General features: G+C 42.1%; 1 protein-coding gene across 1 annotated transcript in view; it reads left to right on the top strand.

Annotated features, from left to right (window-relative positions):
• Positions 1–24,567, top strand: part of LOC139560558 (calsyntenin-2-like) — a 258,095-nt gene extending 233,528 nt beyond the window's left edge. Inside the window, exons 9-17 of the mRNA XM_071377438.1 lie at positions 5,045–5,207; positions 12,302–12,468; positions 12,790–12,938; positions 17,363–17,574; positions 17,710–17,877; positions 18,438–18,583; positions 18,847–18,967; positions 19,525–19,712; positions 21,751–24,567. Of these exons, the coding sequence (XP_071233539.1) occupies positions 5,045–5,207; positions 12,302–12,468; positions 12,790–12,938; positions 17,363–17,574; positions 17,710–17,877; positions 18,438–18,583; positions 18,847–18,967; positions 19,525–19,712; positions 21,751–21,942 (1,506 nt within the window). The 3' untranslated portion in view covers positions 21,943–24,567. The remainder of the gene's footprint in view (positions 1–5,044; positions 5,208–12,301; positions 12,469–12,789; positions 12,939–17,362; positions 17,575–17,709; positions 17,878–18,437; positions 18,584–18,846; positions 18,968–19,524; positions 19,713–21,750) is intronic.
• Positions 24,568–24,884: the final 317 nt, after the last annotated feature.

Here is a 24,884-nt window from a genome sequence, read left to right as displayed (position 1 = left end):
CTCATATACAATAACATTCAAATGTACACTATTACCTCATATGCAATAACATTCAAATGTACACTATCACCTCCAATAACATTCACATGTACACTGTTACCTCATATCCAATAACATTCAAATGTACACTATTACCTCATATCCAATAACATTCAAATGTACACTATTACCTCATATACAATAACATTCAAATGTACACTATTACCTCATATACAATAACATTCAAATGTACACTGTTACCTCATATCCAATAACATTCAAATATCCACTATTACCTCATATACAATAACATTCAAATGTACACTATTACCTCATATACAATAACATTCAAATGTACACTATCACCTCCAATAACATTCAAATGTACAATATTACCTCATATACAATAACATTCAAATGTACACTATTACCTCATATACAATAACATTCAAATGTACACTATTACCTCATATACAATAACATTCAAATGTACACTATTACCTCATATACAATAACATTCAAATGTACACTATTACCTCCAATAACATTCAAATGTACACTATCACCTCCAATAACATTCAAATGTACACTATCACCTCCAATAACATTCAAATGTACACTATCACCTCATATCCAATAACATTCAAATGTACACTATCACCTCCAATAACATTCAAATGTACACTATCACCTCCAATAACATTCAAATGTACACTATCACCTCCAATAACATTCAACTGTACACTATCACCTCCAATAACATTCAAATGTACACTACCACCTCCAATAACATTCAAATGTACACTATCACCTCCAATTACATTCAAATGTACACTATTACCTCCAATAACATTCAACTGTACACTATTACCTCCAATAACATTCAACTGTACACTATTACCTCATATACAATAACATTCAAATGTACACTATTACCTCATATGCAATAACATTAAAATGTACACTATCACCTCATATCCAATAACATTCAAATGTACACTATTACCTCATATGCAATAACATTCAAATGTACACTATCACCTCATATCCAATAACATTCAAATGTACCTAACATCAACTATTTTTCCTTAACTCCATTGTTTTATATGACATTCCCTTCTGTGGGCCACTGCAGAAATGTAATAACCCGGGACCGAAACGTGGACTATTAAACTCTCTATTCATTTGACACGACAGTCTTGTAGTTTACACTACTATTTCCACGCTTAATCATTCGTACCAGAGGAAATGACTTAAGAGAGTGTTACACCATTTTCAGCTCTCCGCGAGGGCCTTATTGTTTATGAGTGGCCCGGAAGAGATCTTGACAGTGGGGGCCCCAGAATTCTATTTGACACCATCGGCCCATTTCCAACAGTCAGCCAATCTCATGCTTCAGTAGGCTGTGATGTGTAGCTGTGTACTGGAGCACATATAACATACACTCCTTATCAGGGAGAAGAGAAAGGAGAGGGAGAGCTGTCACCTCATTCCATCCCCTTCTCCCACCTCTATTGTGTCAGAGTCCAGGGTCGTATTCATCAGAGTCCAACAATGCTTTCACAGGAAGTGGGTGGGTCGTTTAGGACCAGAATCACTTTCTGCTAGTGCGTCATAGAAACGGAATTGGTTGAATGGGTCGAACAGATACGCTTTTCTGTCAGGATTTTTGTTATGGTCCACGCTCTTTAGTGGCGTAGCACAATTTTTTTATTGTTTTCAGAAGAACATTACACTTGTGCCTATATGTGGCTAGTGAGCAAGTCAATGGGACACAACACAGTGCAGACCTACTGTATATGCCTGATGAGAGAAAACAGGAATGTCAGTGTGTAGCCTGCAAGGCATTTCTCTCATCTCTCCAAAAAAACTGAAAGGTATCGAGGAAGACCACGCTTTTCACTCCAACCTGTTCTTGGGTTTTTATTCATGTCTTTTGTTAGATCTGAAGGTCAAGATGCAATCTGCTGACAACAGACAGATTAACGGTGAAACCGAAGTGAATCAAGAGGTGGAGAGAAAACAGATGTCTCTGTTGATATTTACACAGTGCCTAGCTGTGTGTGTGTGTCTGCATCTACGTGTGTGTGTGTGTGTCTGCATCTACGTGTGTGTGTGTCTGCATCTACGTGTGTGTGTGTGTCTGCATCTACGTGTGTGTGTGTGTGTCTGCATCTACGTGTGTGTGTGCATGAGACAGATGCAGAGAGATTGATTGTGTGTATGTGTGTGTCAGAGATTGTTTTTATGTGTTTTTCATTACAGGGCGCATGTACTGTAAGCTGGTGAAAAATTCTGCGTTCACCGTTCTGTAACAGCTACATAATCACTGCTTTAGGGACATTAGTTATGTTGTGAAGGAGGTATGGAGAATGAACACTGTGTACACCTCACTGTCACATAACACCAGCTAAACCAAAGTGGCATCTTATTCTGTTGTAGTTAAAGTCAAGCATGGATGGCAAACATAAAGTGATGAGGTGATTAAATATTCTCTCTTTGTTGTTGTCCTATAGCTTGATAGGATCTTAGCTTTGAGTTCTGTCAGATAAATAATTCTATAGGAAGACAGACTGCAGATTCTTTCAAACAACAATTTTATTATAAGATTTGCAAAAATGAAGCAATCAACCATCACCAAGAATGGTTCAGAGTTGAAAGCTTAACAAACATAGTCGGGTCTCTGCTTTTATAGAAAAAGTACAAGTGCAGGTCTTTCTCATGGCTACCCATGTATTTCCATGGAAATATAACGTTTATTTGGAAAGTAATAAATAGATATTTTTAAAAGCATTCATGATTTTCGTAAATGTAATATACTAATATGAAATGGTATTACATTTGGTGAAGAGCACATTATGACTTGTTTAGGACTCGAAACTCAAAGTTTAGGACTTGAGACTTGACTTGATACGTCACGGTCTTGACTTGAGAGTTGACTCGGACTTGCCTGTCTTGACTTGGGACTTGAGTGCTAAGACTTGAGACTTACTTGTGACTTGTAAAACAATGACTTGGTCCCACCTCTGCAAAGCCCTGACCTCAATCCCATAGAAAATTTGTGGGCAGAACTGAAGAAGCATGTGCGAGCAAGGAGGCCTACAAACCTGCCTCAGTTACACCAGCTCTGTCAGGAGGAATTTACCAAAATTCCCCCAACTTATTGTGGGTAGCTTCCGGAAGGCTACCCGAAACATTTGACCCAAGTTAAACAATTGAAAGGCAATGCTACCAAATACTGATTGAATGCATGTAAACTTCTGACCCACTGGGAATGTGATGAAAGAAATAAAAGCTGAAATAAATCATTCACTCTACTATTATTCTGACATTTCACATTCTTCAAATAAAGTGGTGATCCTAACTGACCTAAGACAGGGATTTTGTACTAGGATTAAATGTCAGGAATTGTGAAAAACTGAGTTTAAATGTATTTGGCTAAGGTGTATGTAAACTTCCGACTTCAAGTGTCATATAATAGGTACATTTGTGGACATAAGTCTAACTTGCATGCGTCCGTGCACACGTAGGGATGTGTATGTTTATGTGTGGGTGACTACAAGTGCCTTTGTATAGGTATATACAATATATATATTCACATCTATGCCTGCGTGGGCCGCGTATCGGTGTTTACCACTGGGTGGGCCGCGTATCGGTGTTTACCACTGCGTGGGCCGCGTATCGGTGTTTACCACTGCGTGGGCCGCGTATCGGTGTTTACCACTGCGTGGGCCGCGTATCGGTGTTTACCACTGCGTGGGCCGCGTATCGGTGTTTACCACTGCGTGGGCCGCGTATCGGTGTTTACCACTGCGTGGGCCGCGTATCGGTGTTTACCACTGCGTGGGCCGCGTATCGGTGTTTACCACTGCGTGGGCCGCGTATCGGTGTTTACCGACAGCGGATTGACCTAATGCGGTCTTACTCACACTGATTAAAGAAAACAACATTTTAAATGATGCCTCATGTTTGTGAGCATGAAAGGCTTCCTGGGTGTGCGAGGCATCAGGGAAGGAGTTAGCCATGCCTGACTGCCTTGTGCGCCGACTAGAGAGGTTGTTCAAGGCTCACTGGTAAATCAGCAGCATGAGATTGCATTACTTGAATGATAAACTCCTCAGAGCACTCTGGAGACATCTACAAACACACTGTTTGACAGTTATCTCCCTCCATATAGTTGATTTAATAGAATGAAGTTTCCCTCAACTTCTGATCTAAAGCCAGTTTGGAATTGAATTGGGAGTTGAAAGCTGATCCTAGCTCTGTGCGTGGGGGATTCTATCCAATCATCTACAGTGCTGCAGTACTACTATTTGACAGCTATCTCCCTCCACAATAGATCTCAACCATGTACGCCGCAATTGCCCCTCAAACATCTAATCCAAGGTCAGTTTCGCAGTGTACCCCCTGATAGTTACAACTTACAGTTGGGGAGTTAAAAGCTGATTCAAGATCAGAGCGTGGGGCCAACTTCTCCCTGGAAGTATCTCAACACTAGACACTTGCCAGGGGGGGAACATAACACTATTATTATAAGAGCTGAGCTGGGTCAATTTCCTTTCGATTGGCTGGTGCTTGACTGACTGCTGGGCTGGATTTGACAGGCTTTGGTTCTTCCCCCAGGGAGGTTTTGGAATAAGTTAGTGTTTTGGGCTTAATGAAAAAGTTGTGTGATGGTCCCCTGACTTAGCGCTCGTAAATCCATGTCCCCTTAATGAGCAACTCCTTACAGTTAAACTTCATTAATTATCCTGAGAACAAATTAACAAGAGAGAAGCGGGATGAATCTGAATGAAGTTTAATGTGTTTTTCATTACTGAGATTGAGAGGGAGACTTCCAAACATGCATTGTTGGTTTTGGGCTTTATGATAACCATAAATAAATTGTTAATTTAAGAAATATCATCCACATGGGTTTGTTTGTTACAGTATTATATCTTATTGAATCCAATGAAGTATGAGTATGTGGGAAGGTGATTATCAATGTGCTTAAATACCAACTAGATCTACACAACTCATTGGTGGGTTTAACTCAATGCTAACATCATGTCCCTATGTCTTACAGATCTGTGATAAGGAGTGGCACTACTACGTGATCAACGTGGTTTTTCCTGCCGTGACGCTCTTTGTGGATGGCGTGACCTACGAACCCTACCTGGTGACGGACGATTGGCCCATCCATCCCTCGTCAATCGACACCCAGCTGACAGTGGGTGCCTGCTGGCAAGGTCATTATAGACTCTTATATACTGTCCTGCGTTCATTCCAACTCCTTGAAACTCTGAGGCTGTCCTAATATGGACACCGTACCAGAATAACTATATTTTGTACTGTAAAATAAAGGGAGGGGAGGGAGTTTCTCTTGGATTCAGACATGCTATCTCAGAGCAAACAAAGAATGCAGCGGTTTTCAATATCCCAGAAACCCCTGCATATTGGGTTTGATTGAAAAGGGCCCTATTCATGTTTCATATCATGTTTCAGCCATTTCCCTGAGCATTACCAGTGAGGTGTCTTCGTGAAGTTTGAAGGAAGTTGCTAACTAGCTTTATCTCGGTTGCTAACTAGCATTAGCGCATGCTAGCTGTTACCATTAGGGGTGACCCCATTTAGTTGACTGGTCGATAGGCTGTTGGTCGACCGAGATTTCTTGAGTCGAGCAGTGGCAAAAATTGTTCAGGGTGTACAAGACACCTGTCTGATTCGTGCCTGTCTGAGTGGACTGATCCATTGTGGAGGCCATGGGGATGGCACAGTCCATCACTCTAAGACATGTGCTACTTTAATTGTACAGTATATGGTTATATTATGGTAAGAACAACGCTTTTTCCCACGTTGGATAGTGATCGTTGTCCGCAGCACTGTTGAATTGGCGCCTTTTCCTAGACCATGTTGCTATGTGCATAATAGTTAACCAGCATATTGGTGTTGAGAACAATGCAGTGGAGGCAGCAGCGGAGTTAGGAAATGAGGAAACAGCCCTTGACTTAATTGTCTAAGAAAAATGAGGAGAGAGGAAACCCCAACTCGATTAGGCCTATAATCAATAGCCTAACTGTTAAATGTGCCTGGCTTTATAAATCATCTATATACTGTATATCTACAGAACTAAGACAGATCCTGCTTCTGTTTGAGTGTTTGTTTAATAGCCTACTGATTCTGTGAGCACCAAGCCTCACGCAACCACAACATGTCGGATAAACAATTTCACAAATTCGTCTGTTTTTAATCTTTGCAATGCTGTAAAAAGGCTTTACAATTTTTTTGTTAGAACAGCTTCTTTGTTATTACTTATCATTTATTTAGTGTTGTTTACACTGTTCCAAATTGTCTGAAAAATAAAATGTATAATAATAATCTCCTTATTGTAATTATTACTATTATTATTATGATCATCATTATAATAATAAGTAATGTCGTTATCATTTGTGGACTTAATATAGCAGCCTTGTATAACCACCATCAAGCTGTAGGCATCCTGTTAAGTCTTAATAACATAACTTACTTAGGCCTATATTTCTACAGACTATAGGAAAAGGCGGGCTGAACAGGCCCCCATTAACATCGACGGGGCTTTAGAGGAGCGGGTCAAGAGTTTCAAGTTCAATCAATCAAATGTATTTATAAAGCCCTTCTTACATCAGCTGATGTCACAAAGTGCTGTACAGAAACTCCCTAGAAAGGCCAGAACCTAGGAAGAAACCTAGAGAGGAAGCAAGGCTATGAGGGGTGGCCAGTCCTCTTCTGGCTGTGCCGGGTGGAGATTATAACAGAACATGGCCAAGATGTTCAAATGTTCATAGATGACCAGCAGGGTCAAATAATAATAATAATCACAGTGGTTGTAGAGGGTGCAACAGGTCAGCACCTCAGGAGTAAATGTCAGTTGGCTTTTCATAGCCGATCATTCAGAGTATTTTTACCGCTCCTGCTGTCTCTAGAGAGTTGAAAACAGCAGGTCTGGTACAGGTACCACGTCCGGTGAACAGGTCAGGGTTCCATAGCCGCAGGCAGAACAGTTGAAACTGGAGCAGCAGCACGGCCAGGTGGACTGGGGACTGCAAGGAGTCATCAGGCCAGGTAGTGCTGAGGCATGGTCCTAGGGCTCAGGTCCTCCGAGAGAGAGAAAGAGAGAATTAGAGAGAGCATACTTACATTCACACAGGGCACCGGATAAGACAGGAGAAATACTCCAGATATAACAGACTGACCCTAGCCCCCCGACACAAACTATTGCAGCATAAATACTGGAGGCTGAGACAGGAGGGGTTGGGAGACACTGTGGCCCCGTCCGACGATACCCCCAGACAGGGCCAAACAGGTAGGATGTAACCCCCACCCACTTTGCCAAGGCACAGCCTCCACACCACTAGAGGGATATCTCCAACCATAAACTTACCATCCTGAGACAAGGCCGAGTATAGCCCACAAAGATCTCCCCCACGACACAACCCAAGGGGGGGAACCAACCCGGACAGGAAGATCATGTCAGTGACTCAACCCAGTCAAGTGACGCACCCCTCCTAGGGATGGCATGGAAGAGCACCAGTAAGCCATTGACTCAGCCCCTGTAATAGGTTTTGAGGCAGAGAATCCCAGTGGAGAGAGGGGAACCGGCCAGGCAGAGACAGCAAGAGCGGTTCGAGGCTCCAGTGCCTTTCCGTTCACCTTCACGCTCCTGGGCCAGACTACACTCAATCATAGGACCTACTGAAGAGACGAGTCTTCAATAAAGACTTAAAGGTTGAGACCGAGTCTGCGTCTCTCACATGGATAGGCAGACCATTCCATAAAAATTGAGCTCTATAGGAGAAAGCCCTGCCTCCAGCTGTTTGCTTAGAAATTCTAGGGACAATAAGGAGGCCTGCGTCTTGTGACCGTAGCGTACGTGTAGGTATGTACGGCAGGACCAAATCGGAAAGATAGGTAGGAGCAAGCCCATGTAATGCTTTGTAGGTTAGCAGTAAAACCTTGAAATCAGCCCTTGCCTTAACAGGAAGCCAGTGTAGAGAGGCTAGCACTGGAGTTATATGATCATTTTTGGGGGTTCTAGTCAAGATTCTAGCAGCAGTGTTTAGCACTAATTGAAGTTTATTTATTGCTTTATCCGGGTAGCCGGAAAGTAGAGCATTGCAGTAGTCTAACCTAGAAGTGACAAAAGCATGTATTAATTTTTATGTATCATTTTTTGACAGGAACGTTTAGATTTTTGCAATGTTACGTAGATGGAAAAAAAGTTGTCCTTGATACAGTCTTGATATGTTCGTCAAAAGAGAGATCAGGGTCGAGAGTAACGCCGAGGTCCTTCACAGTGTTTTTTGAGACAACTGTACAACCATCAAGATTAATTGTCAGATTCAACAGAAGATCTCTTTGTTTCTTGGGACCTAGAACAAGCATCTCTGTTTTGTCGAAGTTTAAAAGTAGAACATTTGCCGCCATCCACTTCCTTATGTCTGAAACACAAGCTTCCAGGGAGGGCAATTTTGGGGCTTCACCATGTTTCATCTAAATGTACAGCTGTGTGTCGTCTGCATAGCAGTGACAGTTAACATTATGTTTCCGAATGACATCACCAAGAGGTAAAATATATAGTGAAAACAATAGTGGTCCTAAAACGGAGCCTTGAGGAACAGCGAAATTTACAGTTGATTTGTCTGAGGACAAACCATCCACAGAGACAAACTGATATCTTTCAGACAGAAAGTTCCTTGGTGTCCACATCACCAACGAACTATCATGGTCCAAACATACCAAGAGTGTCGGGATAAGGGCACGACAAAACCTTTTCCCCCTCACGAGACTGAGAAAATGTGGCATCCCCATATCCTCAAGAGGATACAGCTGCACCATCGAGAGCATCCTGTTCAGTTGCATCACCGCCTGGTATGGCAACTGCTCGGCATCTGACTGTAAGGCGCTACAGAGGGTAGTGCGAATGGCCCAGTATATCACTGGGGCCAAGCTTCCTGCCATCCAGGATCTATATAATAGGCGGTGTCAGAGGAAAGCCCATAAAATTGTCAGAGACTCCAGTCACCCAAGTTATAGACTTTTTTCTCTGCTACCGCACGGAGCGCCAAGTCTAGGACCAAAAGGCTCTTCAACAGCTTCTACCCCCAAGCCATAAGACTGCTGAACAATTAATGAAATCACCACCGTACAATTTACATTGACCCCCCTTCCTTTTTGTACACTGCTGTTACCCGGTGTTTATTATCTATGCATATTCACTTCACCCCCACCTACATGTACAAATTACCTCAACTATCCCCGCACACTGACTCGGTACCGGTGCCCCCTGTATATAACCTGGTTATTCTTATTCTTATTGTGTTACTTTTTCTTATAATTTTTTATTTTAGTCTACTTGGTAAATATTTTCGTAACTCTTCTTGAACTGCACTGTTGGTTAAGAGCTTGTAAGTAAGCATTTCAAGTGTAAAGTCTACACTTGTTGTATTCGGCGCATATGACAAATGAAGTTTGATTTGATTTTAATACCTATATGCTGTAGGCTGCTGTATCAATCATTCATTCATTAATGTCATTACAGAGCATACAAGTCATTCATAATTTGAAATGCAATCAAGCATTTTAGTTTTAAAATAAAATAACAATGCAACCTTTGAATAATTAGCGTAAACAAGAAATAAACCGTTCCGTTTCGGAAATTGCATTCACGAATGAATGTGACTGTTTTTAGTCTTTGCTTTTCAAAAAATAAAAAAATACAAACGTTACAACTAGTATGCTTATAATTTTTTTAATGTTTGCAATGTTTCAAACAGTCAGAATAATTATATTGTAATCTAACAGCACCTGTTTGGCACACATAATATGCCCGCAGAGCTTCTTACCTTCTTTTTCTTGATCTCCAGTATTTTGTCACAACTAGTAAAATGTATTCCCCAAATCGACTACCCCTTTACCTCCTGAGCAACCAGTAAACAAACATTCCCCCGTTTCCCCAAGTTTTTTTTCACGTCCTCTGCATCCATTTTGGTATCACTTGTTCAGAGTTTGTTATAACCAATTTATTGATGTGATTATGATATGCTATAGGTCAGGCTCTATTGGTCACGTGCATGCGATGCGTACATGTGTCACGTAACGAGAGCAACGGTTGAGGGAAAATGTTATGTTTTTCCTAAACAAATGGGAGATTTCGGTAACAGAACTTTCCAGTCAGAAATGGTTGTATTTACGTTGCAGCTTCAGCAACACGGACAGCACGATAAACACTGTTGTGGTTTGCAGCAGGGAGGAGACATCAGGCAACAATTCTCAGCCCGGCCCGGCACAATCAAATCAATTGCGGTCAGACTCCCTCTAGTCATTTGTGTGTCTTAATTATATCATGAAACAATGCGCTTAAAGCATCACATAAGCTCAGTGAATATAGTTGATTTGATTAACACATAGGATGTGTCTATAAATGGAAAAATACACGTTTGGTAAAAAAAACAGACGACTCTCGGTCGACCTAGTTACCATAGACTTCCAGTCATTGCACTAATGCTAGGTAGCATTGGCTCGCGAAACAACCTCTAACATCGAGTCATTCTATTTCAAATCAAGAGGCTCAAGCTTGGAGACATCGAACAGGAAAAACAGGCTGTCAATTCCAGCCGCTTGAAAAGAGGGGGCTAATGATCCCATTTGAACGAAGAAGCACTACTTACCATAGCTTTTATGATTCAAAAGAATAATAATGTAAATGTGTTTGCTGGGTGGAGCAGGTCCGCGAGATGGATACAGCTAAATCACATGAGCCCCACTCGAAGCATCGAGGTCCAACGTCAACGGCATTTCCGTGTCATTTGAATTTATTTTAATCTGGCTCCTGATTGCAATTTTCTCTTTGTTCTCCTGTTTCCTCTCTCTTTCCATGAATCTGTGATTGTGTGAGAAAGCCCTGCAGAAGGGATTAAGACAGTCTGAATGGAAGACAAGTTCTTTGGCTATTACAACCCAGTGAAGCTGCTTTAAGCTTCACTAAGCCGCAACTGATAACTTTGCAGACCATTAGTGAACAGGATTGCCTTTCTAAGTACCCACCACCCTGCACACAATCAACAACGTAATGAAGAGACACACGGACTGAAAGGCCCCAGACATCATTTTAGCTACCCAAATCGAAACGAGATTTGTGACTTGAGACTAGAGCGACAGAGTTTATTTGATTTTTTTACCCATTTTCGTTGGGGAAACGTTTATGGGGATTGCTTTGAACGGTGCCCTTCAGCAGAGTAGACAAGCAATGTATGCCGTGTAATTACAAGTATAGTGCAGAGCAACTTTGGCTGGCCTTAGGCCTACTGTCATGTCCTGCCTCTTCTTAACCATAATCTTGAACCTACTCTCTTTTCCTAATACAGCAAAGTCAAACTGTTGATTTAAACTTAATTGCCATCTTTCTCACTGCAGGTGTAAATACTATACAGCCAGATGTGCAGACATGGCATATGCTAGCAGCACTGAGGCCTACACACTGAACGTGTTCAAATGATCCTCTTTTGGTAGGACGATACTGAAATGAGCCTAAAATATGCTCCCTCAATCTGTCCTTCGGTGCCACAACAGTTAATTGATAACGTCATAATAAAATAAAAAAATCAGAAGCAATAAGTCGAGCGGATGCAGGTGGCGAGACCCGGCTCTGGGGCCGTTAGCACGTTACTATAGCGACTAGCGAACTGCCAGTTCCATCTGCCAGTGGATCAAAGAGGAAACGCACACATACTCGTCTGAATAAGACAACGGCAGCGTTTCACAGGTCTCATGTCCCTGACGCTCTGAGCCCAAATCTACCTCACATTGGACATGTTTTAATTTTGTTGTTTTGACAGTCGCTTTAAAAAAAGAAGTGGGGAGAGCAGATGGGAGCTGGCAAACAAAACTGGCTGGCATTTCCGTAGTCACGCTATCGGCTTTATTTTACAGTACTGTTTGGCTTGGTATTTACCTGATGTTTAGGAAATGTGGTAACAAAGGTCACCCTCTGTTAGCCTTTATTGAAACCTTTATTCATAAAGGGTAGTTTTGTTGAAAGGTTAGTTATGTAGGTTCATCTCTTTTCTTAAAGTCTCATTTCTAACTTAGACCGAGTAAATAAAGCGTAAAGGGCTGTATAATAAAGAATTACCAAAGTATATTCTTATATTATAATAGAGGCAGGCACAATATTGCTTTCACCTGCTCTGTAGTTTCAGATCAGAACAGATGAAGGAGAGGACATGATCTCCTCAGAAGCCGTTTTGAGATGCAGCTTTGAACTGAACAAACCTTGAGCTCCCATCCTTCCTCTTCTCTTCCCTAGGTGGTGAGGTGTCCACCCCACGGTTCACCCAGTTCTTCCGGGGCAGTCTGTCTGGACTGACCATCCGGCCAGGGAGGATCGAGACCCAGAAAGTCATCTCCTGTCTACAGGCCTGTAAGGAAGGACTGGATATCCACTCACTGGAGAGCCTGGGCAAGGACATCAAGGTGACAGTTCTGCAGACACACTGGTGCACACACACACACACACATACAAACACATATAAACAGAAATAAATCTACAAACACACCTTACCCTTATAAGTCATAACATCTGTGTTCTACAAACAGTACTGTTAGGAGATCTGAAAAATCACCATCAATCTGATAAATATGATTATACTCTTAGGTCAAGTATTTATTTTTTTAAGGCGATCCATGTAGAAACGGTACAAATCGAGAGGTTCAAGACCTTCGCAAGACATCACAGTAAATGAACTTCACCTCTAGTATCGATGTGTTGATTCATGTGTTCTTCTGTGTGTGCAGTTCCACTTCAACCCAGCCCAGTCGGTGCTGGTGATGGAGGGAGAGGACCTGGAGAGTGTCAACACAGCCATGGCCAAGGTCTCCTACATCAACTCACGCCAGTTCCCCACAGCAGGCCTCAGACAGCTACACATCACCACCACCGTACAGTGAGTATGGAACCCTATAGATGTGTATGTGTACACACACACACAGTAATCTGTCTCCCACACACAGACACACACTGTAATCTGTCTCCCACACACAGACACACACTGTAATCTGTCTCCCACACACAGACACACACTGTAATCTGTCTCCCACACACAGACACACACTGTAATCTGTCTCCCACACACAGACACACACTGTAATCTGTCTCCCACACACAGACACACACTGTAATCTGTCTCCCACACACAGACACACACAGTAATCTGTCTCCCACACACAGACACACACTGTAATCTGTCTCCCACACACAGACACACACTGTAATCTGTCTCCCACACACAGACACACACTGTAATCTGTCTCCCACACACATGCTCACACTCCTCAACCTCTTTTCCTCGCTCTCTCACACATAGTTTACAAGCGCAAGACACAGGTGCTTGAGCGCACAGACACAAACATGATTCACACAAAGCACACAGAAAGACTTGTATCACTTCACAGAATGTGTATATCAAGCCTTCATTTGTGTATTTCACACAAACAAATACAGCAGAGGTAAAGAAATGTGGTTCTCTGGGGAAAGAGAGGGGGAAGTGTTTTGATGGTGGGAGAGTTAGAGAAAAGATAGAGAATCTACTGAGTGAAAGTGGAGTCCTTCAACTGCATGTCCTCGGGTCAGTGTGTGGTGTGTGTGTGGGTGTGGGGGTGTGTGTACATCCGAGTCTCTGCCTTTGCTCTCTGTGTGTCCCCGGGTTAGTGTGTATCCATGTTTGTGGCGCACTGTCGAGGTTAGTGTGTACATGTGTACCTTCCAGGTTGTGTGTGTATGTGTGTTGTCTGGCGCGGCCTGTGGTCTCTCTGTGTCTGATGTGCTAATCAGGAGGGTTAGAGGGGAGAGGCATGTCCCTCTCTTTACATCTCCCCTCAGTAACCACACCATTCCGCCCCACCACGCCACGGCTGAGAGGGCCGCTGGGATGCCGTTGCGCAGTGGTTGCCATGGAGCTGTGGCGCAGGGGCCAACATCTCGTCAGCTGATGATGAGGATATGAATGAGGGCCATGAAGGCAATCTGCTATGTCAGGGTTTCTCACGCCAGAGAGCACTCAGAGAGGGAAAGTTGATCATTAGACAAATATAGCTCTGTTAAGACTGGCTGGCTGATTGGGTGGCTGACTGGGTGGGTGACTGGCGGGTTCGTTTTCTGTCTCTCTCTGTCTCTCTCTCTTTCTGTCTCCCTCTATTCCCTTATCCCCTCTGTGTCTTTCTCTCCCCCTCCTCTAGTCACCATTTCAAGAAAGTTATTGGATTTCAATGCTTTCAATGCTTCAATGATTTCAATGTTTTGCATGTATCTGTAACAGCTCATGTGTTTACGCCATTACCTGAGAGAGAGAGAGAGAGAGAGAGAGAGAGAGAGAGAGAGAGAGAGAGAGAGAGAGAGAGAGAGAGAGAGAGAGAGAGAGAGAGACAGAGAGAGACAGAGACTTGTGCAGTCTTATAGGAGTTAATTAAATGTATTGGTAAACAAATGCAGGCCCAAAACAAGACAGGAAGTGAGAGTGGATGAGTGGAGAGAAAGAAACAGTGTGATATAAGGAATGAAACAGGCCTAAATAAGAACGGGGATGAGAAAAGGATTGGGAGAAAAGTCAAAAAGGTGTGTGTATGTGTGTGTGTCTGTTTGCGTGTCTACACCTGTTCACAGTTAAACAGTGAGGGAGGGGTCGGCCAAATCAAAATGGACGATTGTGGTGGATAGTGGACTCTTGTCACAAGAGCTGTAATAGGATTATTCTAACTCAGGAGAACTCAGACCGCTGCCTTGTATAGAGAGAGACGGCTCCTCCTACTCAGCAGAAATAATTCTATATGTCCCTGGCTGTGTCCCAAACTGAACCCTATACTCTACATGGTGCACTACTTGTGATCAGGGCTCATAGGGAATATGTAGGCAACAGGGTGTTGTTTGGGAAGCAACCCCTTAGTAGTGTTTCTGGTCAAGTGGCATATATTTAGTGAGGTCCGGATCCCATTGTGACGCAGAGAGGACACAATTTGGCAGAGGGACACTATTTGGCATGACAGGCCCTAGTTTAGTGTGGAGACTGTGCTACACCCCACAAATATTTTACCGATGTTGTTCAGGGTAATTGTTTGTGGAGTTTCAGCCAATTTTGCTTATCAGATAAATCTACACACACGATTGCAGGTGCACGCACGCACGCAGGCACGCAGGCACACACACACACACACACACTTCCTATTCAAAGCCAGTTTGTTAGGTAATTATGGAGATCAACTAATCAGACATACACATACAAATACACACAATTTTTTTTATAATTTATTTATTTAACCTTTATTTAACCAGGTAGGCCAGTTGAGAACAAGTTCTCATTTACAACTGCGCCCTGGGCCAAGATAAAGCAAAGCAGTGAGACAAAAACAACAACACAGAGTTACATGGAATAAACAAACGTACAGTCAATAGAAAGAATAGAAAAATCTGTATGCAGTGTGTGCAAATTAAGTAAGGAGGTAAGGCAATAAATAGGCCAATAGTAGCGATGTAAATACAATTTAGCAATTTACACTGGAGTGATATATGTGCAGATGAGGATGTGCAAGTAGAAATACTGGTGTGCATTGACCCTTCTGCACTGGCTGGTTCTATGCACACTCACCTGACTACACACACACACACACACACACACACACACACACACACACACACACACACACACACACACACACACACACACACACACACACACACACACACACACACACACACACACACACACACACACACACACACACTTCTCATACACTGCTGCTACTCTGTTTATTATCTATCCTGATTGCCTAGTCACTTTTACCCCTACCTACATGTACATATTACTTCAACTCCTCGTACCCCTGCACATTGACTTTGTTCCGGTACTCCTTGTATATAGCCACGTTATTGTTATTTTGTGTTACTATTTCCTTTTTTGCTCATTTTTCTTACTTTTTAAGTCATAAGTAAGCCTTTCACGGTAAAGTCCACACCTGTTATATTCAGCGCATTTGACAAATACATTTGATTTGATTTTGATTTGACACACACAACACACACTCTTCCCATTCAAATACATGTAAATACACAGACACACACATACAGTCATCCCATTCAAAGCCAGTCTGTTATTTAGTTAAGGAGAACAATGCATCTAAGTACATGCTTTATTTAGGCCTAGACTTAGTGCAAGTAATTACCATGGGAAAGCAGTCCAATCAGTACTTTTAGCTAGTGAAGCCAGAAGCACTGTTATCATATAAACAAATAGACTGTTTTTAATTAGCGTGGGAAAGTAAATATATGAATAAATAAGTGAGTGAAGAGCACTTTTCACCAACCCTTGAAAAGCGTAATTTCTCGAGGCTTTAGGCGCCAGTGTTTGTATTAATCCTGAGAGACTTCACTCTGCCCCCCTCAAACTGTAATGAAGTTAGACAACAGCCAGCTTGTTTCCCCCAGACTGCCTGGGTGGCAGGGCAGCTCCTCGCTCTGGGGAGGATATCCTTACAATCTAGATCCCAGATCTAGGTTCAGTTTACCCTCCCCAAGTCCTAATCTAGTATGGATAAATGCAAAACTGATCTTAAATCAGTGACTAGGGGCAGCTTCGTCTGAGTAGTACTTAAACAGTAGTAACTGTGAAAGGTGTCAGAGAGAATGTCACATCCAGAAACAACTCCTAGCCCCTAAGCCCGTACCCCTAGACACAAGTGTGTAGGAGGTAGGTACAGTGAATGTAGAAATATAACATTAAAATGTTTCTTTGTTTGGGGTGTTCATGTCAACCGTTGGCTAAGAAAGTGTTAAATTGTGTTGATGAGAAAATGTGATAATTAGTATACATATGTGAATGTGTTTGTGTGTGTGTTATTGGAAATGGGCAGTTTCGAGCCATCTGTCTCAAAAGCACATCACTCACTCATAAATATTCTGAAATGCGGGAGTGTTCGTTGCCAACAGAGACCACTTGCAAAAACAATTTGACAAATATTAGAAGTCCACTTTCACAGTTGCCTCTATCACAATCTGTCTTTACAGTAACTGTCTCTGATCTCTGAAATTAAAAGTGCCAAGTCATTCATTATCAGAAAGAGCATTTAGGCTGTGTCCTCTTGGGTGAAAGCACTCATTAATGGTGCCACACAATGCAATTTATTTCGATTCCAGTATGAAATGGCAATTATGTTCCCCTAATCTCTCTTACCCTCTTGTTCCTTATCTGTAGGCCAATTATCTACTGCCCTGAACAATCATGACCTGAGAAAAATAAGGTGCACTTTTTGCATCATCTGTCAATACACTAATGTCTATCTCCATTTTCTACTGTTTTCTCTTCTCCTCCTGGGAGCTCAGGTGTTTCGGGGAGGACATATGCATCTCCATCCCAGACATAAAGGCTTTAGTAATGGTGCTGCCACCCAGCGAGCCACGGATCACCATCGCTGGTTCAGATCAACTCGTCAGGCCTGCCGCCGACCTGCGTGGAGCCATGGGCGTGGCACCCTTCAAGGAGCTGCGCATCACCAGCACTGTAACCAAGGGTGACGGTCTGCCGTTCAGCGCAGGTGGATGAGGGGGCGGTTACCGTGGATACATGTTGATCAGCATGATGTGATCCCAACTAGTCAAGTTGTAAAAGTGTGTGTCTGTGCTTCCATGTCTGTGTTTGATTTTGTGTGCGTTTGTGTATATGTGTATAGTCTACAGGCCTGGTGTTCTGGAGGCGATGCATAACCTGGATTACTGTGATGTCCTGGTGATCGGAGAGGAGCTCAACCCGGAGCAAGAGAGTCTGGAGATTCACCACAGCTCTCTAATGGGGAAACACCTGGACGCCACAAACTCCACTTCAGGAATATCCATATATGGTATGTACAGTTGAAGTCGGAAGTTTACATTTAAATAGATTTAAACTCAGTTTTTCACAATTCCTAACATTTAATCCTAGTAAAGATTCCCTGTCTTAGGTCAGTTAGGATCACCACTTTATTTTAAGAATGTGAAATGTCAGAATAATAGTAGAGAGAATGATTTATTTCAGCTTTTATTTCTGTCATCACATTCCCAGTGGGTCAGAAGTTTACATATACTCATTTAGTATTTGGTAGCATTGCCTTTAATCTGTTTAACTTGGGTGAAACGTTTCGGGTAGCCTTCCACAAGCTTCCCACAATAAGTTGGGTGAATTTTGGCCCATTCCTCCTCACAGAGCTGGTGTAACGGAGTCAGGTTTGTAGGCCTCCTTGATCGCACACGCTTTTTCAGTTCTGCCCACAAATTTTCTATGGGATTGAGGTCAAGATATTTATATTATTGTCTTGAGAAAAACACTGGGCCCAGTGCTGAGCCCTGGGGGACACCATCTATATTTGGTTGGGAGCACCAGGGACACCAGTAATAATGCCTTTTCTCCTGTCTTTTTCCCTAGGTGTGGACTCCATGACCCACTATGAGGAGGCACTCAGGCAGGTGCGCTACAGGAACTGGCGCCCGGCGACCCTGACTAACAGGAGGTTCAGGCTCACCTGCTCTGAGCTCAATGGACGCTACACCAGTAATGAGTTTAATTTGGAGGTCAGGGATGAAACGGTTTTCTTTTCTACTTCACCCCCACTCACACATTCTATTCTCTCATATTTCCACCACTGCCGCTCTTCTGTCTTCATACCTATTTTAACACCTCTCTCTCCTTTTCGCACACTCCTGAACACTCTTTCTCGACACATTTCTGCACCGTCACTTATCACCCAGCCCCATTTACCCTTTATCCCTGTCTGTCTTTGTCTGCATCAGTGCCATCTCCATACTGACTGATATGTTCTTTGTCCCGCCCTCAGGTCAGCCTCGTTCACAACGCAGCACCCGTAGAGCATGTCAATCACATGGCTGTCCAATCCCAGTACATGCGGTCGGTGCATCATCCACTGATGGTGCACTCTGTCAATTCCCACATCTCAGGTAAGGCACCCAGCAGCACGCACACACACACACACACACACACACACACACACACACACACACACACACACACACACACACACACACACACACACACACACACACACACACACACACACACACACACACACACACGCACAGTGAAGACCTGAGGGTGTGTTTTGTTGAACTGGAGAGGGACCCAGATTAGGCTAAGCCTTCAGATCATACAGACACATGCTGTCTCTGTCTCCCTCTCTCAGTGTCACACACACACACATACACAGGACTGAGTGATCCTCCCAAGGGTAGGGAGGACAGAGCACACGGCAGAGGGAACTGGGGATCTCTGCCCTATTGTGTACAGAGAGAACCGAGTGTAGAGACACAACTCAATGGAAAGAATGTGGCAGCAGATTTCTACGGTTTTACCACAAGAACAGAAAGCCAGTCCCTCCATACTTTTTTTATATTACATTAATAATACTAATATACACTACTTTCAATGTAATGAAACAGTGAAGTGATTTTGTAATTTCAGATGAACTTAACTTTTAAACACATTTCTCCCCTCACAGGCACCCCTCCAGCTGCCACAGTCGTGGTAGTGATCTGTATCGCCGCCCTGGTGTGTATAGTGGTGCTAGGCATCTACAGGCTCCACAGTACCCACCAGGACAGCTCCAAGAGTGAGGAGGATGGAGCCAAGGACCCAGAGATGGACTGGGACGACTCCACCCTCACCATCACAGTCAACCCTATGGAGGTGAGAGGACATTACACAAAGGAATTCCCAGAGAAGGCATTGTCAACTAAAATCAACTCCAAAGCACTTGTGAAGATCTGAATTGATGAGACCTATTGAATTGACTGAATATGTGTAGGGGTTGAATGATTAGGCCTACTCTAGGTCTAGTGGAATGGCTAGGGGTTGATTTGTGACTGGGTTTTATTACATGTATTTCATAACATTTATTACGTCGAAACTGTTTTGGTATTATATTTAGGGATTGGGTTTTGTAGCAGGGACATTATTTTTGTCCTTTAATAAGTTATATTATCAATGAGCACCTGCAGGGAGGATTTCTGATCTATAGCTTTTAAGTGTTCAGGTAGGCCTCCGCACAACAACAAACATATAAATAGGATGGGTGCTCGACAACAATGACAGAAATCCAACAAAGGCTTGCCAAGAAAAAACTGCCAAAAATACTAATTCAAGGTGTTGGTGATTGGTGAGAAGTAGGCATTGGTCTGAAGCCCGAAAAAGAAAGTAAATTCAAGTGAGCACCACAATGCCTATCCCATGCTCTACCAAGGTTTTCCAGCACACAGCTTTGACCTACTACAGTAGCTATGTCGGTCTATTGTACTTCAAACAATGTGTATGCAAGTTGCTTAGGATTCAAACCTTCTTAAACAGTAACTTTCTAGCTAGCTAACAAAGCTCTGTCAAATTGGTTGTTGATCATTGCTAGACAGCCATTTTCAAGTTTTGCCATAGATCTTCAAGTAGATTAAAACTGTAACTCGGCCACTCAGGAACATTCACTGTCTTCTTGGTAAACAACTCCAGTGTAGATTTTGCCTTATGTTTTAGGTTATTGTTCTGCTGAAAGGTGAATTCATCTCCCAGTGTCTGGTGGAAAGCAGAGAGAACCAGGTTTTCCTCTAGGATTTTGCCTGTGCTTATCTCCATTCCATTTCTTTTTTAATCCTGATAAATGACCCAGTCCTTAACGATTATAAGCATACCCATAACATGATACAGCCACCACTATGCTTGAAAATATGGAGAGTGGTATTCAGTAATGTGTTGTATTGAATTTGCCCCAAACATAACACTTTGTATTCAGGACAGAAAGTAAATTGCTTTGCCACATGTTTTGCAGTATTACTTTAGTGCCTTGTTGCAAAGAGGATGCATGTTTTTGAATATGTTTATTCTGTACAGGCTTCCTTCCACTCTCACTTTCTCCTATCACAGACATTGAATTCTGTAAATGTTTTAAAGTCACCATTTACCAATAGGTGCAAGGCATTAAAAAAACTCCCTGGTCTTTGTGGTTGAATCTGTGTTTGAAACTCACTGCTCGAGTGAGGGACCTTACAGATAATTCATTGTATTTGGGGTACAGAGATTAGGTAGTCATTCAAAAAATCCATGCAATTTATTAAGCACATTTCTACTCCTGAACTTATTTAGGCTCGCCACAACAAAGGGCTTGAATAGTTATTGACTGAAGACATTTCAGCTTTTCATTTTTAATTCATTGGTAAAAAAATGTCAGTGGTAAAAATTCCACAATCTAAATGTAATCCATTTAAAATTCCTTCTGTAACACAAATATTTGGGTGCCTGTGAAAGCGGCGGTATAGAGACCCTAAAAAAATGTAGGGTAATAGAAATGAGGAGAGTGAAAAATCATTGTTTAGCCCCTTAGGATCCATGGTGTCTAAGATTGTTCCTATTATTATTTTTTTGTACTATTATTTTCCATTCACCTTGAATCATGTTATTTACATTGCTGTGTCTCAGTAAACCACTAGGCTATAAATAGGAGCTAAGTGCAATGCAGGTAACACTGAGGAAGATGTCAACTTGACATCATGTCATTCACCTGAACAATGGATTAAAGTGAGCTAAAATAAATAAATCTCTACCATTTTTGTTGAGCGCTCCAACTCTCTGCCTTGAATGTGTCATTTTGGAAGTTTTTACTGGCCTTATGTTACAGTATCTTTAAAGTGTCTTCTGCATATTGGAAGAGTAATTCTGTGTTCCACTGTGTCCTTTCCCGTAGAACGTCGGAGAGCCTCAGACGGTGGAGGAGGAGGTAAATGAGGAAGAGGAAGGTGAACAGGCAGGCGACATCACGAGTGCAGAGTCTGACGACAGTGATGAAACAGAGGAAGAGGAGGACGACGAGAGGGAAGTGAAGGAGAGCAAGCCGAAGAGCAAGCTGGAATGGGATAGCTCTTCGATAACATATTAATCTTTCACGCATGCGCACATGCACATACACACACACCCCAACATATACAGAATTTGCTGAAAGTCGGTCAATCAGTTGTGAAAATAGCTACCCATCAAATTTGCCACTGTCCAATGTTTTATGAAATGTCGCTCTCTTCTGGTCAAAATAAGGCATTACACACAAAAGGTTTCATTGTTTTCTGACTACCCAGTAGAGCTTATTTTCTCATATTTTGGTGTAACTAATTGTTCCTATTTAAAACCACCATTGACAACACAATAGGTAGGGCCAATTGAAAATGCAGTTGCACAAGCATATTTCCACCTTATATCCAATGGCTCGTTCATCTGTGTTTCATTATTTCTGGGTTTGGACACGAAACATTGGACAGCACATTTTCGTCTTATCTTCCTCAATTGCTGTTGAGTTACTAATACAAAAAGATCGTTGAAGGCATTCATTGTAAATTGTATGTACCTTCTTTTGCATTAATACAAAATTATGCATTTCTTTGGATTTTAAGATTGTATTTTATTCATTTGAAATCTTGGAAATATGTATTTTTCATTAGCATATTTAATTTAAGGTATTTTAAGAGCCAATGTATTTACAAAACTAATTTTGAACATTTTAATAGTCTCCTTTTTCTTTCTGTCTGCCTGGTTCGTGTTCTTGGACATATGAAAAAAAGAGAAGTTCCTGTATGTTTTTATAAATCCCTCGTGAATATAGCAGGTAGTGTAGCTGAACTATCATTCACCTTGGGCTTCGTTCAATCCGTGGCGTTGAAGACCTGCGCTTCAACACGCAACAGATGTAAGGGCAATGTTCGCAGAGATTGCATTCACGGTAAACGCTGCATAGGATGGCTCAATTACCTTTACCAATCGCACTATAGCGCAAATCTTCAGCGCTACGGATTGAATCGAGCCCCTTGTCTCCCACCTACCTCTCTTCAAACTGTATGTTTAAACTTGCTTGCATCAGAGGCAGGGCATTTTGAGTAGTCGAGTTTCTCCTAACCACAGATCTAGGATCAGCTTACCCTCCTTCAACTAACTTTAACCATTAGAAAGGAAAATGCAAAACTGATCTTAGATCAGCACTCATGGTCATGCCTCTATCTGTATTTGCCATTGACTTGTGTCCATCTACTTCATAGGCTGAGATGAGGGCCTGAGAATAGACACTTAACGGGATAGTTAACCCCATAATAAAGTTTGTCCGTTGTTTTTATACATCAAAAGTGGTATAAAATCCATAAGTTGTGTAAATGTTTCATGCCATCTGTTGTTTAAAACAAGGAATATGCGTCTGACAGCTCATTTTGGGGTGAACTATCCCTTTAGTCACCACCAGAGGGCAACATCATACAAAATCCCTATTCTCGGTTTGACAGGTTGGCATTTTTAGCCTGGGCACAGAGACAATTTATCACATTCTCTTTGGCTGTCTTTACACAGGCAGCCCATTTTTGGGGACCCGACCCAAATTCACATATAAATATGAGTTATGGAGCTGTCACTCATTGAAAGCAAGTCTAAGAAGCGGTAGTTCAGTTCTATGTGCACTTTTTCTATGCTTCCCGTTCTTAAGTTTTGTTTTTGTACACCAGCTTCAAACAGCTGAAAATACGATATGTTTGGTTATGGAAAAATATATTTCAAAGCGATTTAGATGGTAAAATTATTCTCTACACAATGACTGCTTGTTTTGTCAATTTCACAAACTGAAATTAGGCAAATTTTAGAAACCAGGAAATGGAGCAATTTCTGCACATGGCACCTTTCAAACTTGTGGAAAGCCTGTGTTAAATCATTGTTCATATATTAATTGGTATTTTGACCAATCAGATCAGCTCTGAAAAATATCTGATATGAAAAGATCTGATTGGTCAAATGACCAATTAGTGGAAACCCCCAAAATGGGCTGCCTGTGTAAACACAGCCTTTGGGTGCATCTCAAAGGGCTGAATTGTCTTCACCTTGTCTCCTTTCCTTCACCTGTCCATCGAAAACACCAGTAAGGTGAAAGCAAACTGGTGGGTGCCATTGCCTACCCAAATTTTGCTTTCACCAGCTCACTTCATGTCCATACAGATTAAGGAAAGGAGACAAAGAGAGGAATCCACTTCTGACAATTGAGATACCCTCTCATGTTGTTGTTGTTCTATGATAAACCACCTCTGTCAGGAGTGCCACTGTAAGAGACCAGAAACTATTGATCCTCACGCTCATTCTCTGGTGGCCTATAACAGGGCTGCTGTAGCTGAATCTAGCCAACTCCTTTCTGACCCCTTGATTTTCCCAGAATGCCACTCTAAACTCTGCATCCGTTACATGTTTATGTCTGTAGCAGTGGTTAGAACTCTTCCCCGTCGGCCTTAATGCCTGTGGTTGTGATGTCATCATCGTGAGACGCGCCTTTCCCATTGTCTTGTTTCACCCCATCTTTACACCAAGTGTGTCATAGAGGAGTAAAAATAAACTTTTGCATATAAACTGTGTCAAAACAGTTAAAGACAGTTATTTTATATATATGTTTCATTTATTTTTGTTTTTGTAAAGTTTTTTTTTCTTTCTCTTTGATGGTCACGGCAGCACTTTCTGTACATTGACCAATAAAGACTTGTTTTAGAATCGACAGTATATCTGTCTTCTCTCTATATGTGAGGACAAGAATGTGTGATGTCCTGACTGGCTGCCTCATAACCTAGTATGCCTAGAATTGTATAAGGAATTTTATAGGCTACATTTTACAGTGGGACTGTGCTCCAATTTGACTGGGGATAGCTTTATTTGTGACCTACAGGTACAAATTATAATTGTGCAATAGCAGAGCATAAGAGAGTTACAAACATAGATTGTTTTGTGTTTGCAATTAGACATTGTTCTTAGGGGGGGCTAGTTATCCCTTAGTACCCTAATGTTGGTGCTAGCAAGCAAGCTAGGTTGAGCTAG

This window comes from Salvelinus alpinus, chromosome 30 (assembly GCF_045679555.1).
Source record: "Salvelinus alpinus chromosome 30, SLU_Salpinus.1, whole genome shotgun sequence".
NCBI lineage: Eukaryota > Metazoa > Chordata > Actinopteri > Salmoniformes > Salmonidae > Salvelinus > Salvelinus alpinus.
Note: the sequence above shows the minus strand (reverse complement) of the source record. Positions and strands in the feature narration are given on the sequence as shown.